General features: G+C 38.7%; 1 protein-coding gene across 10 annotated transcripts in view; it reads right to left on the bottom strand.

Annotated features, from left to right (window-relative positions):
• The window catches only part of ptprfa (protein tyrosine phosphatase receptor type Fa), a 349,532-nt gene that overhangs the window by 117,804 nt on the left and 219,756 nt on the right, over nucleotides 1-11,972 (bottom strand). For 7 of the 10 annotated variants that reach the window (XM_008278153.1, XM_008278154.1, XM_008278155.1 and 4 more), the window contains one exon: nucleotides 6,569-6,874. The exons of the other annotated variants lie outside the window; for them this stretch is intronic. In XM_008278153.1, the coding sequence (XP_008276375.1) occupies nucleotides 6,569-6,874 (306 nt within the window). The remainder of the gene's footprint in view (nucleotides 1-6,568; nucleotides 6,875-11,972) is intronic. 10 annotated transcript variants of the gene reach the window in all.

The following is an 11,972-nucleotide window of genomic DNA, read 5'->3' as shown; positions in this document are numbered from 1 at the left end:
ACTCCAAAAGCCCAGCATCCAAAAAATGCTTTGACATGAGAAAAAAAACAAAATGTGGCTCAGTTACATCGAGACTGACACCATCTCTTTTTGTTGGACGAAGATCTGGGGAAGGTTTTACGTCTGTAATTTAGGTTCGGATCCAACTGAAAAGCCATAAAGTCTTCAACAATGACTTAGTTCATATTTGATTTTATCACATTTCCAACTTCCAGTTAGGGTCACCAAAAGACCACTGGATCAAACTACACTTTATTCTTTACAAATACATTAAGGTTTTCTATTTGGCTTGTTTGGGATGCTTCAAACTTTTCCTTTTATTTTGTTCTGACAGCAATAGCTCTTGTTCACTGGATGGTGACAACTATTCTCTGGCCAACTGTGGTCTGTAGCTGAAAAAAGGGTCCTTATTATCGAGTTCGCCGTCCCTGGAGAAGAAGGTGTGACTGCAGCCAGTGGAAGGAAACGCTTCAAATATACAGAGCTGGTAGCAGAGTGCCGAGATGTTGGTTGGAATGGCAAAATCTAACAGGCAGAGGTCAGACAATTTTTAGTCAGGTAAGTAAACTCTTCTGGGACATACAACAATGTAAAAAGTTTTCACTGACGTATTTTATTTTATGTTTGTGCTGAATCCTCGGAATGACCTCATCTTCTTGAGTGCTGATCGGGGTCGGGACACGTCAGCTTGTCTTCTGTTCTCCACAGTAATTCTTATTTAAAGGGATTCGGTATTTCATTGTCTTGGATGATAGCAGTAGTAAAATGTGGGCTGCCATGTGATGACACACCTGCTTGATGAATCACAGCTGTCAGTGCTGACAAGTACCTGGAAGCTGTATTGAGTGTTACCTCCAGAGAAGAGCCAAAATGTAATTTCAGGAGCACGTCTCCAAAGCAGAAAGCAGTGGAAACAAAAGTAATGTTACATTTCCTGCAGTAGAAAAAGGCTAACTGTGATGCCTGTTAGCTTGCTTTAATCTGCCAGCTCTGTTTAGGTTTTGTGTTCTGCTGACGTTCTGTGTCTAAAACCCAACACATGAGGAAATCTAAGCTCACACAAAGGGCCTGTTGGCCCAGGACAGCAGGGAAATAACCGAGCACTAATTTGACACATGTCTCCATGAGGCAGGTCCTAATCACATCCCAGGGAGACGCGATGAAATGCGACAGAAAATTACTGCTTCTCTTCTCTCTCATAGCAGCGCAATATGTGAAAATGTTCAGTCTCAGTGATTTTAAAGAGCAGAGGCTTGGTTCATTATTAAAATAAATTAATAGTGAGCCAGAAGACGTCAGTGTGCTGTGAACCGCTGTTGTGATACTGAGGCACCAGGCTGACACTGATGTGAGCTGGAAGGGGGATTCGTGGGCAGAACACAGAGAAAGCTGTTACACTTTGTGTGGAGAACGGACAGATGCTGGAGAAATCCACTGAGCAATGAGAGCTCAAAGTCAAATGGGGTGCAGAGAGATGGAAAGAGATGAAAAGAGTGTGTGATTAAAATTCAGTGGGTGTGCAGAAATAAAGTGTGCTGAGAGAAGCTGAGAGAGAGGGAATGAAGAGCGAAGGACAGCAGGTGGAGAGGGTTAGTGATTGGGTGTGAGGAAGGAAACAGTGCCGCAAACACTATTTAGATTCCTCTCTTTGAGGTCTGACTCGTAAAATGTTGCTGTCTGGGAAAACAAAAAACATTGGTCACAAGGTCAGTGTTTGGTGTTGGCAAGTGAAACATTAAGTTTAAATCAGACTTCTAGGTAGGCTTCAGTGACAAAAAAGACGCAAATAATGCGTTGCTTCTTATCACGATTTTATTGCTTGACAACTGTTTACTTCACTTATTGCTGAAAAAAACAAACAGTGGCCAGTTTTACAAAGGTAGACTTTGACTATAGATTAGTTCTTTAGATAGACATCTAAAATGATCTGGAGCACAATTTATCCATTTAGTCCTTGACAATCTTTAGCAAGGCGTATTGCAATTATTTCTTAACAAATTAAAACATTATATATACAAAATTTGGCAGACTTAACAACCATGGCCTGGGTGCCACAGCTTCAAACTGCTCAGCTTTGTTCACACCACCTCAAGATGTTCCCTCAGCAAGAATTTAATAGCCTCCAGGGATATTTTATTGGGAAAATCAAGCCTACAAGTGTGTAACAATGAATCGACCGCCACCTCTAACCATGGGTAAAAGTAGAGAGAACATAAAAGTCTGGGCTGCAGACTTACAATGCCATTAAGAAACAAAAGTTTAGTTTCTTTGATTGTTTATTTTACATGAATTTTTAAAAACCTGGAATTAACATATGCTACGTTTTTCCATGTACCAACAGGTGTTACCAACACTGGAAAAGAAATGGTGGCTCTCCAAGCTAAAGATATTTTACAATTTACATATGTAATTTCTTTCCATGGTTGTCTCCTGTCTGCTCTGTGTAAACACTGCCTGCAGTTCAGCTGAGAAATCTCTGAATTTTCGCGACTGTTGGTTGCTGTTGAGTCGCTTATGGTTTCACAGTTGCGCTGAGGAGCACAAAAAATGAACGTTTTTATTGAATCTGGTTTAAGCAAAGGGTTTCATTATGGAAATTTTGAAAAGGGATTTTGATACATAATATAATTATAAGCTTAGATTTGGTTAATTTTCCAGGCAGAGCGGCACATTATATGATTTGTTCAAAATCTGCTGATTGTTTCTGTTTCTGGCTTTGATAAATCGTGTCATTTTAGCATTTTTTAAAAAGAGAACATGCCTTTGAAACCCACCAGCATGAGTTGGGGTTCAGGGTGTTAAAAATATTTTAACAAAAGGACAGCACCACTGACAGGGGCATCAGAAATGTTGTTAAGACATACAACAAATTGAGTCTGCAATTTACAAAGACATTTTAAAACAGTAAAAAAAATTTAAAAAAGAAGCAGTAAAATGGAATGATGTCCACAGAAAATGTTTAATGACACTAAAAAAAAAAGTAGTGCTTGAAGTTTTGAGTCACTGATTGCTCTGATTTATCCTGGGAGCAGGTGGTGAACGTTGCAGACTGTCTTTGTTAAACTGTCTAAAATGCACGACTTCCCTAAAATGTTCAACGTGATGGTTCCTGTGAAAAGGTGTAGGAGTTTAAAATCTGTAACCTTGCTTACTCCTTCAACTAGACAGACATTGTAGTTGTCAGTAATGCACACTGCCATCCATTTCTAGTACACAATTTAAGTTCAGTGCCAACATTCAGTACCCGTGCAGGGAGCAGTGGAGCAAAGTAAATGGAGCCACAGGAGTCTGTGTGGTGGATCATGTAGTCATCCAATTTTCATGTGGGAGATCTGAGTCTTGTTTTGTTGCAATCTGGGAGTTTTTTTTCTTTCTTTCTTTCTTTCTTTCTTTTAAATTCATCACTATAGTCTTTCATCAAACCTAACTAAGAGGTTTGGTTCCCCAACTTCAATCATAACTGAACCCAAGTTTTTGTACCATGGGCAGAACTACAGCAGAATGTAATTCAGGGTTTAAAATCAACCTTTTGTCTAGTGTTTGGGTTGTTAAACAACAAAGAGCGTTTTACTGGAATCAAACACTAGTCCCAGTTTGTATTTATCCTACATTTACTGCTTCGCTTTCATAGTGGAGTGATATGTTTAGAAGCTTTGCTCATTTCACAACATTTTGTGATCGTGTTTTGTGAGACTTTTGCTGCCACTGATCTCTTCCCCGCCTCCCTCTGCCAGTCTTTTTCCCAGCATGAAGACACAGGCGTGCTGCCCTGCTAGGCTGAGGTATCTGGAGAATTGCCTGAGTGGCAACATAACATGCTGTTTCTCTGTCTTCAGTCAGATAGCAGCACTGAGGCGCTAGCTAAATGGACACTCTGATTCAGTCCTGAGGGAGACTCTGCCGTTCACAGCACACATTCGTTATTACTGTCACTGCTGAAGACTGGTTGGAGGCAGAAGGCAGCACAGCCCAGTGCTCACAGCTCTAAGACAGACAACATTACAACAAATCCTTACAAGAGGATTCACCTTTTTTTTTTGTGAAGGCACAATTGGCCATATCATGACCAATGAGAGTGAAGAATAATGGGCTCTTTTCTGCAACCACTCAAGGGAATCAAAGTATCAAAGTATAAGTCCTGGACAATATCACAGAGGCTTAGAAAGTAGAACAGCATAGTGTGGAAGCTCTCTTCTCTTAAAGCGCTCTGCTCCTTCTGCTTACAAATGACCTCTAGCTCAGTATTTGACATCCTCCCGACTACTTCCTTTCATTTTCTTTTTAATTGTATTAGTCATACTGATGTCTGCATTAATTTGATTGCCTTGTGCTCTTATTGTGTTTAAGTTGTCTGTCTTTATGATGAACTGTCTGCTCTTTGTTTATTGATATGTTAAGATGATTCAGGCTATCTGATGTGGAAAGTTATGTTGTTGTTCCCAGTCTCAATTGGGCAGACGGTTCATATATTTGCTTTACATCTGCTCCTTATACTAACTTATGATGAGAAGTTTTCTACTAGGTCAAGACTTCATTTTGAAAAAAATGGCATTTTTATGCAACTATGAACAAAAGGGTCTCTATTCCTCAGAGTCAGATGTTTAGAACTCATCTCTGTGTGTTAAGTAAAGAGCTGGATTGAGGATGTGATCAGCCTAGTTTAGTGTAATGACTGGAAACAGCTCACTTAAGTCTTTCCAAAGGTCAAACATACATCTACAAGGGTACTTAAAAAAGTTCTTGGCCTCACCAGAAAATGTTGCAGGAGAAAGATTGTTGTTGCGTGTTTTTTTTTTTCAACATAGTCTCTTTAAATCTGCACTGTCCTTGGTCCATCGATGTTCAAGCTTTGCTATTCCTTTGTGGCTTTCAGTTTGCAAAACAGAAGGTAAGAGTAAGGGTGAGAGTAAGGTGCATGGGGCAACAGTTCAAAGCCACTGTTTGCTTTTGCCTCCTGTGCTTTGTGGACCAGTGCATTATCCTAAAGCAAGTGCACGCCAAATCCAAGCTTTTCTCTCTGTTTTTCTTCAATTGCTTTAAACATCAGAGTTTTTGTGGACAGTGATATAAGGCTTTGTAGTATACAATTATGACCCAAAATAGGACTTATGCCCCTTGTTTTGGGTTGAGGATGAGACTGTTTTAAAGTACCCTCCTACCAACATTTCTAAAGCTCGCTGATGAACTTGTTTGACCGATCTGTACACAAGCAGTAAAGTAGAGGAAGTTAAGTGGAAGGTATGTGCTGGAAGCATGCCTTGATACTTTATACAGTGGATGAACACTTTGTCCACTGGCACTTTCACTGTGATTGAATCTTGGTTGCAGATGGTCGTTGTGCCCAGCTGCTGAGAATAAATAGTTCCTGCACTTAACTCCCATCAAAACAACAATTTGGTCTTTTAACATTTCAGCTTAAATTGGCAACAGACAACTATGTAACCTGCTTTTGTCAATCAACCATCATCAGTGTTGCTGTAATTAGGAGAAAAGCCCTTTTAATCAATGGTCAATGGTTAGTTTTGGCAGTGAGAGGAGCAGACTACCTATGAACACTCTCTTGTATTCACAACTCCCCTGGTCTAAGGTAGACTGTGAGGTCTAACTTATTTTACCTAAACTGAATGTTTATGCTTAGTCGGTCTGAAATGGCACTTTGTCAAAGTTGTCGATGTGGCAGCATTGTGTTCAAATGGAGGACCAAACAGTGGAGTGGAAACTTTGCAAACAGTCGTCTGCATATCACGGCAGAAATCCTCTGAATATGGGGAGGTGCATGCTGGTGCATGCAAATGATTTATTATGCTGCAAATAGTAGCTTTTTATGTTGATTTATGACTCATTTAGGCTAATAAGGCTAACAGGTAGAGTGCATTGGTTGCACTGTGGCCCATTTAGTTCATCTAGCGATGAAGTGCAGACTTCTTTCCCCACGGCCAATCGACTGGTTGAACAGCAGGTACGATTTTTTAAACTAGGATTTTTGTAGTATCAAACTAATTAAATGATTAGAAAACTAATTAGGTTTAGGACAAAAGCTAATTTAATTAAAGTTAAGGGTTTGCTTTGAACAAAATCTTAATTTTGTAGATGTTGGGCCTCATATGATTGCTTTTGCAGTAGGAGCAAACACACTATCCATCCACCACTGAAGTCCATACTCAGAGCTACACAGACCCACTAAGAGCCCCAGGACAAAAATGAACACAATGTTTACTTTATAAGGCATATGCATACTCTGAGTGATGATATAGGATCTATGAGAGACAGACAAGACAAGATATCGTGCAGGACCTTCCTCATACTTAGTACTACAATTCCATTATTTTATCATTTTTGAGCCTTTATTGGTGAGTGTTCTGAAATTAAAGTGTAAATTGACCACCCAAGGGTCTGCAGGCTTGAAGCAGTTGCCTGCTTTGGAGTAATGTCAGTACTCATGCAGTTTATTTCTACCTGTAATATACTGCACATTTTACGGTTAAAATACCGAACTGCAGAACAGGGAAAATTAGAGGGTTAGTATTTTCACAGAAGGCCAGGTTTCACCACAGTAGCATTAACATACCATCTTCCTTGGTTTTGATGCGGGCTACAGAGCTCTCTGGGCCGGGCCCAATGTCAGTGTGAGCCCTCACCCACACCAAATACTCGGTCCACTTCTCCAGGTCCTCTAACACGTAGCTGGTGGCATCAGCACCGATCCCTGACACCTGGTGGTTCTTCAAGTCCTCTCCTGTGACTGCCTGGTAGGCTAGAGAGTAGCTCACTATTTCTCCAGAGCGGCTGTCTGTGGGCGGCGCCACCCAACTCACCTTAATGCTGGTGGAGCTGAGGCTGAGCAAGCGAACCTCCTGGGGAGGAGCTGAGAGGGCTGAGAGGAGGGGAGGAAGGAGGGTAATGGTCAAGCAGGGTGGATAATGGATGACAGAGCAAATGATCCTCTGGACTGCTGAGATATAAAGTCCTTACAGGATAAAGAAACAGAATAAAAATGAATTTGGGTTGGACCAGTGTCAGACAGTAGCGTTGGTATTACTAGTTTAACTACATCTGTCAGTAGCATGGTGGTGACAGCACTATTTTCTAAATTAAATAGCTTTTCAATACCAAGCTCTTTTATTGATAAAGTAATGTGGTCGGTAGCATCCACACAGGCTACATTTTGCAGATCATTTCTGAAGCGACAAGCACAGCAAAGCTTGTAATCAAAACTAAGTGTAAAAGATAAATATAAAAGTAGCCTCACATGCAGTGAACTACTTTTGCCTTTCTGTAGCTTAGCGTGCAACATGACTCATTGCAGTGAATTTTCATTTAATGTAGAGTAACTGCACTACAAGTGGTTCACCCAACACTGGTTTAAAAATGTAAAATGGCCTATGTCTGAGAAATTTTTGTTAGTTTTCTACTAATTTGCTTTTCCATTATGTCTTGGAGAAAATTTATTGTCTGTCTGGCTTATGTACAATGTTTATATTTCTCATCCAGAGAGAGTGGATGGTTGGTTGTCCAAATGCAGGACACTGCAGTTCATGTGTTTAGTCTATTATATTGGGTCTTTAAACATAGTTTTTGCTATAATACTGTATTTTGTACTGTAGTTTTTGTTGTTTTGCTGTTTTCATGCTATGTCTTTCAAAATCAAACTTTTTATTAGATTTTTAATATTTTATTCCTTTTATGCTTTGCTTTAAATGGATATTTTCTAGTTTTAATACATTCATTTTAACATTATGTATTCTTAATGGGCTGCAAGGTGGTGCAGTTGGTTGCACTGTTGTCTCGCAGCAAGAAGGTTGCCGGTTCACGTCCTGGTGGGAGCACTGGGATCTTTCTGTGTGGAGTTTACATGTTCTCCAGCCCCCTGCGACCCTAATGAGGATGAAGCGGTGTATAGATGATGGATGTATTTTTTATCTTTTTTATCTCCTGCTTTTTCATTTAAATGTATTTCATTTTCTACTTGTTCTGTCTTATTGTTGGCTTATCAGTCCATTGTGAATCACTTTAAACTGCACTAAGTTGCATAAAAGTGCAATACAAATAGTTTGATTTATTGATTGTTGTCAGATTTAGGTCACAAAAACAATGTTTGTGACAGATTGTGGTCTTGGTGAAATGTTGAAAAAGCTGTGTGAGTGCTTCAGCATTGGCTTTTTCAATATTTAACCAAGACAACAACCTTTCACTGACCTCAAAAAGATAATTCCATGTAATTTTGACATTAGATTGATTGTTGCAGTTTTGGCTTTTACCAACAGTTTTTTTCTGATTTTCTAATCCACTTTATTTGAAGGTCAAGTTGAAAATGTTGCTATAATCCCTCACTGCACAGAAAACCTGTTGACCTGCACAATGGCAAGAACAACGTGTGTCAAAGTGTAAAGCTGTGTACAGCGGGAAGTTTTGGTAATTACTTTACTGCTCAGGCTTATTTCTCTCTTCCAAACATGTTTGACTGTGTTTCTAACCTGTCTGACTGAATCATGTTTCTTGACCCAAGCCAGCCTTAATTTCAAAACCTGATTCAAGCTAAACTCACATTTTACAGTCCATACTTATACTTACATATACAGGTAAACATGATTCACTCTCAGTATGTCTGGGAGTAATGAATGAAGGAAAAAAATAAAATAACATAGAAAAATACATAAATAATCAGTTAAAACTAAATGACCAATCATTTTTCAAAGACCATCTGCATTATAAGCAGCAAAATCTGACAACTGAATCCCTGTAATATGTTATGTATATATATATATATATATATATATATATATATATATTGTGTTGCCTCTAGATTCAGATGGATATTACAAGGAACTCTCAGTGAACAATAGTAATTCATGCAGACAGCTGAAGAGGGACCATGGCATATACACACAACATTTTACTGGGATTTATTTTGACATTTTTGATGCTTACAGTTCAGATGGTCATTGCAGATGTATTATTCATTATTAAGTTTAATTTAACCAGTTATTTTTTGTGTAAACATTACATTCTTTTAATATTTATTTTGTTTGATGTTCTTTTTTTTAAAAAAAATGTATTTTATTTACTTATTTGTGTTGTCATTCATTGATTACTGATGGAAAAATGAAATCCTTTTTTAACTGAATGCTGCTTTTGAAATCAGATCTTACACCCTCTTGTGATACCTAGTATATATATATGTACTGCAATACAGTGTGGGGGCTGCTTTAAACCTTGGTATATAAAACATCATAATAACTGAAACACATCTAAAAAAGATAATAGAATAGTAATAGAACTGAATGGTCCTTTAAGTCTAAATACAGTTTTAATGTAACTTAGGCAGTATGTTTTCTCCAAACCATGTGAATAATCAAGTAGCAAATAAAGTTTTTTAGAAAATGAATAATTTTTTTTTGATTTAATTGACTAATAAACTAGTTTCATGTATTACTGTGATCAATCTCCACAGTCCAGAGGGCAGACAAAAACAAAAGTGACACTTCGTGCTGTAACATATAAGAAACACAGTGTGACGTTTCACCAACTGAAAAGTAAAACAGGCAAACAACAGATGAATGCATGTATGCACAATGATACACAAGAGCAGAACGCAACAAAACATAACAAAACCAGCCGCTGAGATGAGTGTGGAGCAGGTGGGAGAGATAACACGAGGAACTGTTATCACGCTCGCAGCCCCAGCAGAGCGTGTGGACCCAGCAAAGTTACTGTTTGAACAGTGTTGGAGGCTGGTTGGCTCTCGTGCTGCAGAGGAGCTCGTGACCGGTGCAAAGAAACACGCGATGATTCTGTCACACATACTAGCACTTTTGGATACATCACTGCAGGGGCGCAATAGATCAAAGGCAGAGATGCATGTGTGGGAGATGCACAGCAGCAGATTAAAGTCACAAATAGAAACAGGAATATGAAAAATACCAACATTTGGAGTAGAGGTGGGTGGCTTCGAGAAAAAGGGAATTAAGATTTGGACAGAAAAAGAATGAGGTTCACCCAAAAGGAAAAGCAGATGATATTACTGGAATATAACAAAGTGGCATTGTGTCGAGAAACAGCTTAGATAGAGAGATCAGGCTGCATCTCAGGGGCTGCTAATGACTGCCTGTATTTGTGTAAAATAAAATAAATAAATAAAAATCCCACAATTTTATCTCTGTATGAACCAAAACCTGTGGATTTAAAGGGGTTGGAATCTGGCACACATTAGAAGCCAAAGCCAAACTAAAACCAGAGGAGAAACATTTGAGCCCATATCCGTTTTAGCCTCGGCAGGTGGTAGACGATGCAAGTACATTTTACTTTTATAGATTTCTGAGCTCAAGGCCTTCAGCATAACAGCATGAACAAGCATACTAATCCACACACAGTTAGTCTGCAAAAACTGGGACTAAAACTTCCTGAAGCACGATGTGCAATTTAACAAGATATATTTGCAGTATAAAAAAATGGCCTATGACTTTCCAGAGGTCTTAAATTAACTATAAAAATTATTTAAATGAGATGAGGCTAGGGCAGTTTGCCTGTCTGTTGGAAGGAAGAAGCTTTTTCAAATATTGTTTTTCTTTTTTGATTATGTTTCATCTCACGAATATATCAAGGAATTCCTGCAAGCATGTCAGTCTGTTCTCCGTTTTTCTTGACAACTGTTCATCCAGTCTACTTCATATTTGGCAGGTGCACTAGTGGGGATCTGGGAAAGGCAGATTCAACTTTGAAGCTATTTAGATAAGCGGTTCTCAAAAAAAATTGTAAAAAATACACAAAAAAACATTTAACAGCAGTCAGTGAATTCGAGAAGGATGGAGCGACTCAGCGAAGTAATGACGCCACTGATGATGACAACAGTCTGTTGAAATGTTACCAGCTCCCGGTCAAAGCAACCTCGCCCAGAATCAGAGTGCTTTGTCAAGACGGCAGCGGCAGACAGCACCGTCCTATGTACTTTTTTAAAAAGTACAGTTAAAACCAGAAGTTTACCTACACTGCATAAAAAGACACATCGCCTTTTCTTTCTCATTGTTTGACATTAAATCAGACTAAGCTCCTGTTTTAGGTCAGTTAGGATGACCAAAATTATTTGTATTTGCTAAACGCCAGAATGCATCAAAACACTTCATCTATGGGACACAGAAACCGTCTCCGTCCTGAGCGGTATGATGGCTAGATATTCCCATGGTGTTTGAGATTGAGTGTAATTGTTTGAATAGATGAACGTGGAACCTTCAGGCATCTGGAAATTGTACCCAAGGATGAAGCAGACTTGTGGGGGTCCACAGTTCTCTTCCTGATATCTTAGCTGATTTCTTTAGATTTTCCCATGTTGTCATAAAAGGAAGCAGTGTGTTTGAGGTGTTCCTTAAAATACTTCCACAGTTGTGCCTCCAGTTTACTCAAATGATGTCAATTAACCTATCAAAAGCTTCCACAGCCATGATGTCATCATCTGGGCTTTCCCAAATAGTTTGAAGGCATAGTAATCTCACCAAAAAATATCTGAAAAATTATCTCTCTCTCAAAATTGAATTAAAGTAATTATTAAATTGATATTCTAAATGGGTTTTCATTGCCCTCGTGCAAAATCATTTCTGCACTGCTGCTGTTATGGTTAAACCAGGTGTTGTTTCAAGTTGTTATTTGGTTGTTTTATATTTTCTGCTTTCTTGTATGAGAAAAAAATGGCTTAAACTCGTAATACAGACTGTTGTTGTAGATGCAGATTACACTGATGTAAAAATAAATGTATGTTATCTTAACTGCATACAACTTCAGTCATGATGTGAATCCATGTCCTAACCTCTTTAAGTTTTCAATCCATGACTAAAAATCCCATGAATCCAAGTGTGAAAGGTTGACCACCATTCAGCCTTGAATTAAACCAGAAGCTAGAACCAAAAACAAAGACAGCTGAAGCTCTTAGTATTACCATGACATGGATGGCTGACACTTTATAGTAAGAGTTTTCAAATAAA

The sequence above is a fragment of the Stegastes partitus genome, unplaced genomic scaffold (genome assembly GCF_000690725.1).
Source record: "Stegastes partitus isolate 25-593 unplaced genomic scaffold, Stegastes_partitus-1.0.2 Scaffold117, whole genome shotgun sequence".
NCBI lineage: Eukaryota > Metazoa > Chordata > Actinopteri > Pomacentridae > Stegastes > Stegastes partitus.
Note: the sequence above shows the minus strand (reverse complement) of the source record. Positions and strands in the feature narration are given on the sequence as shown.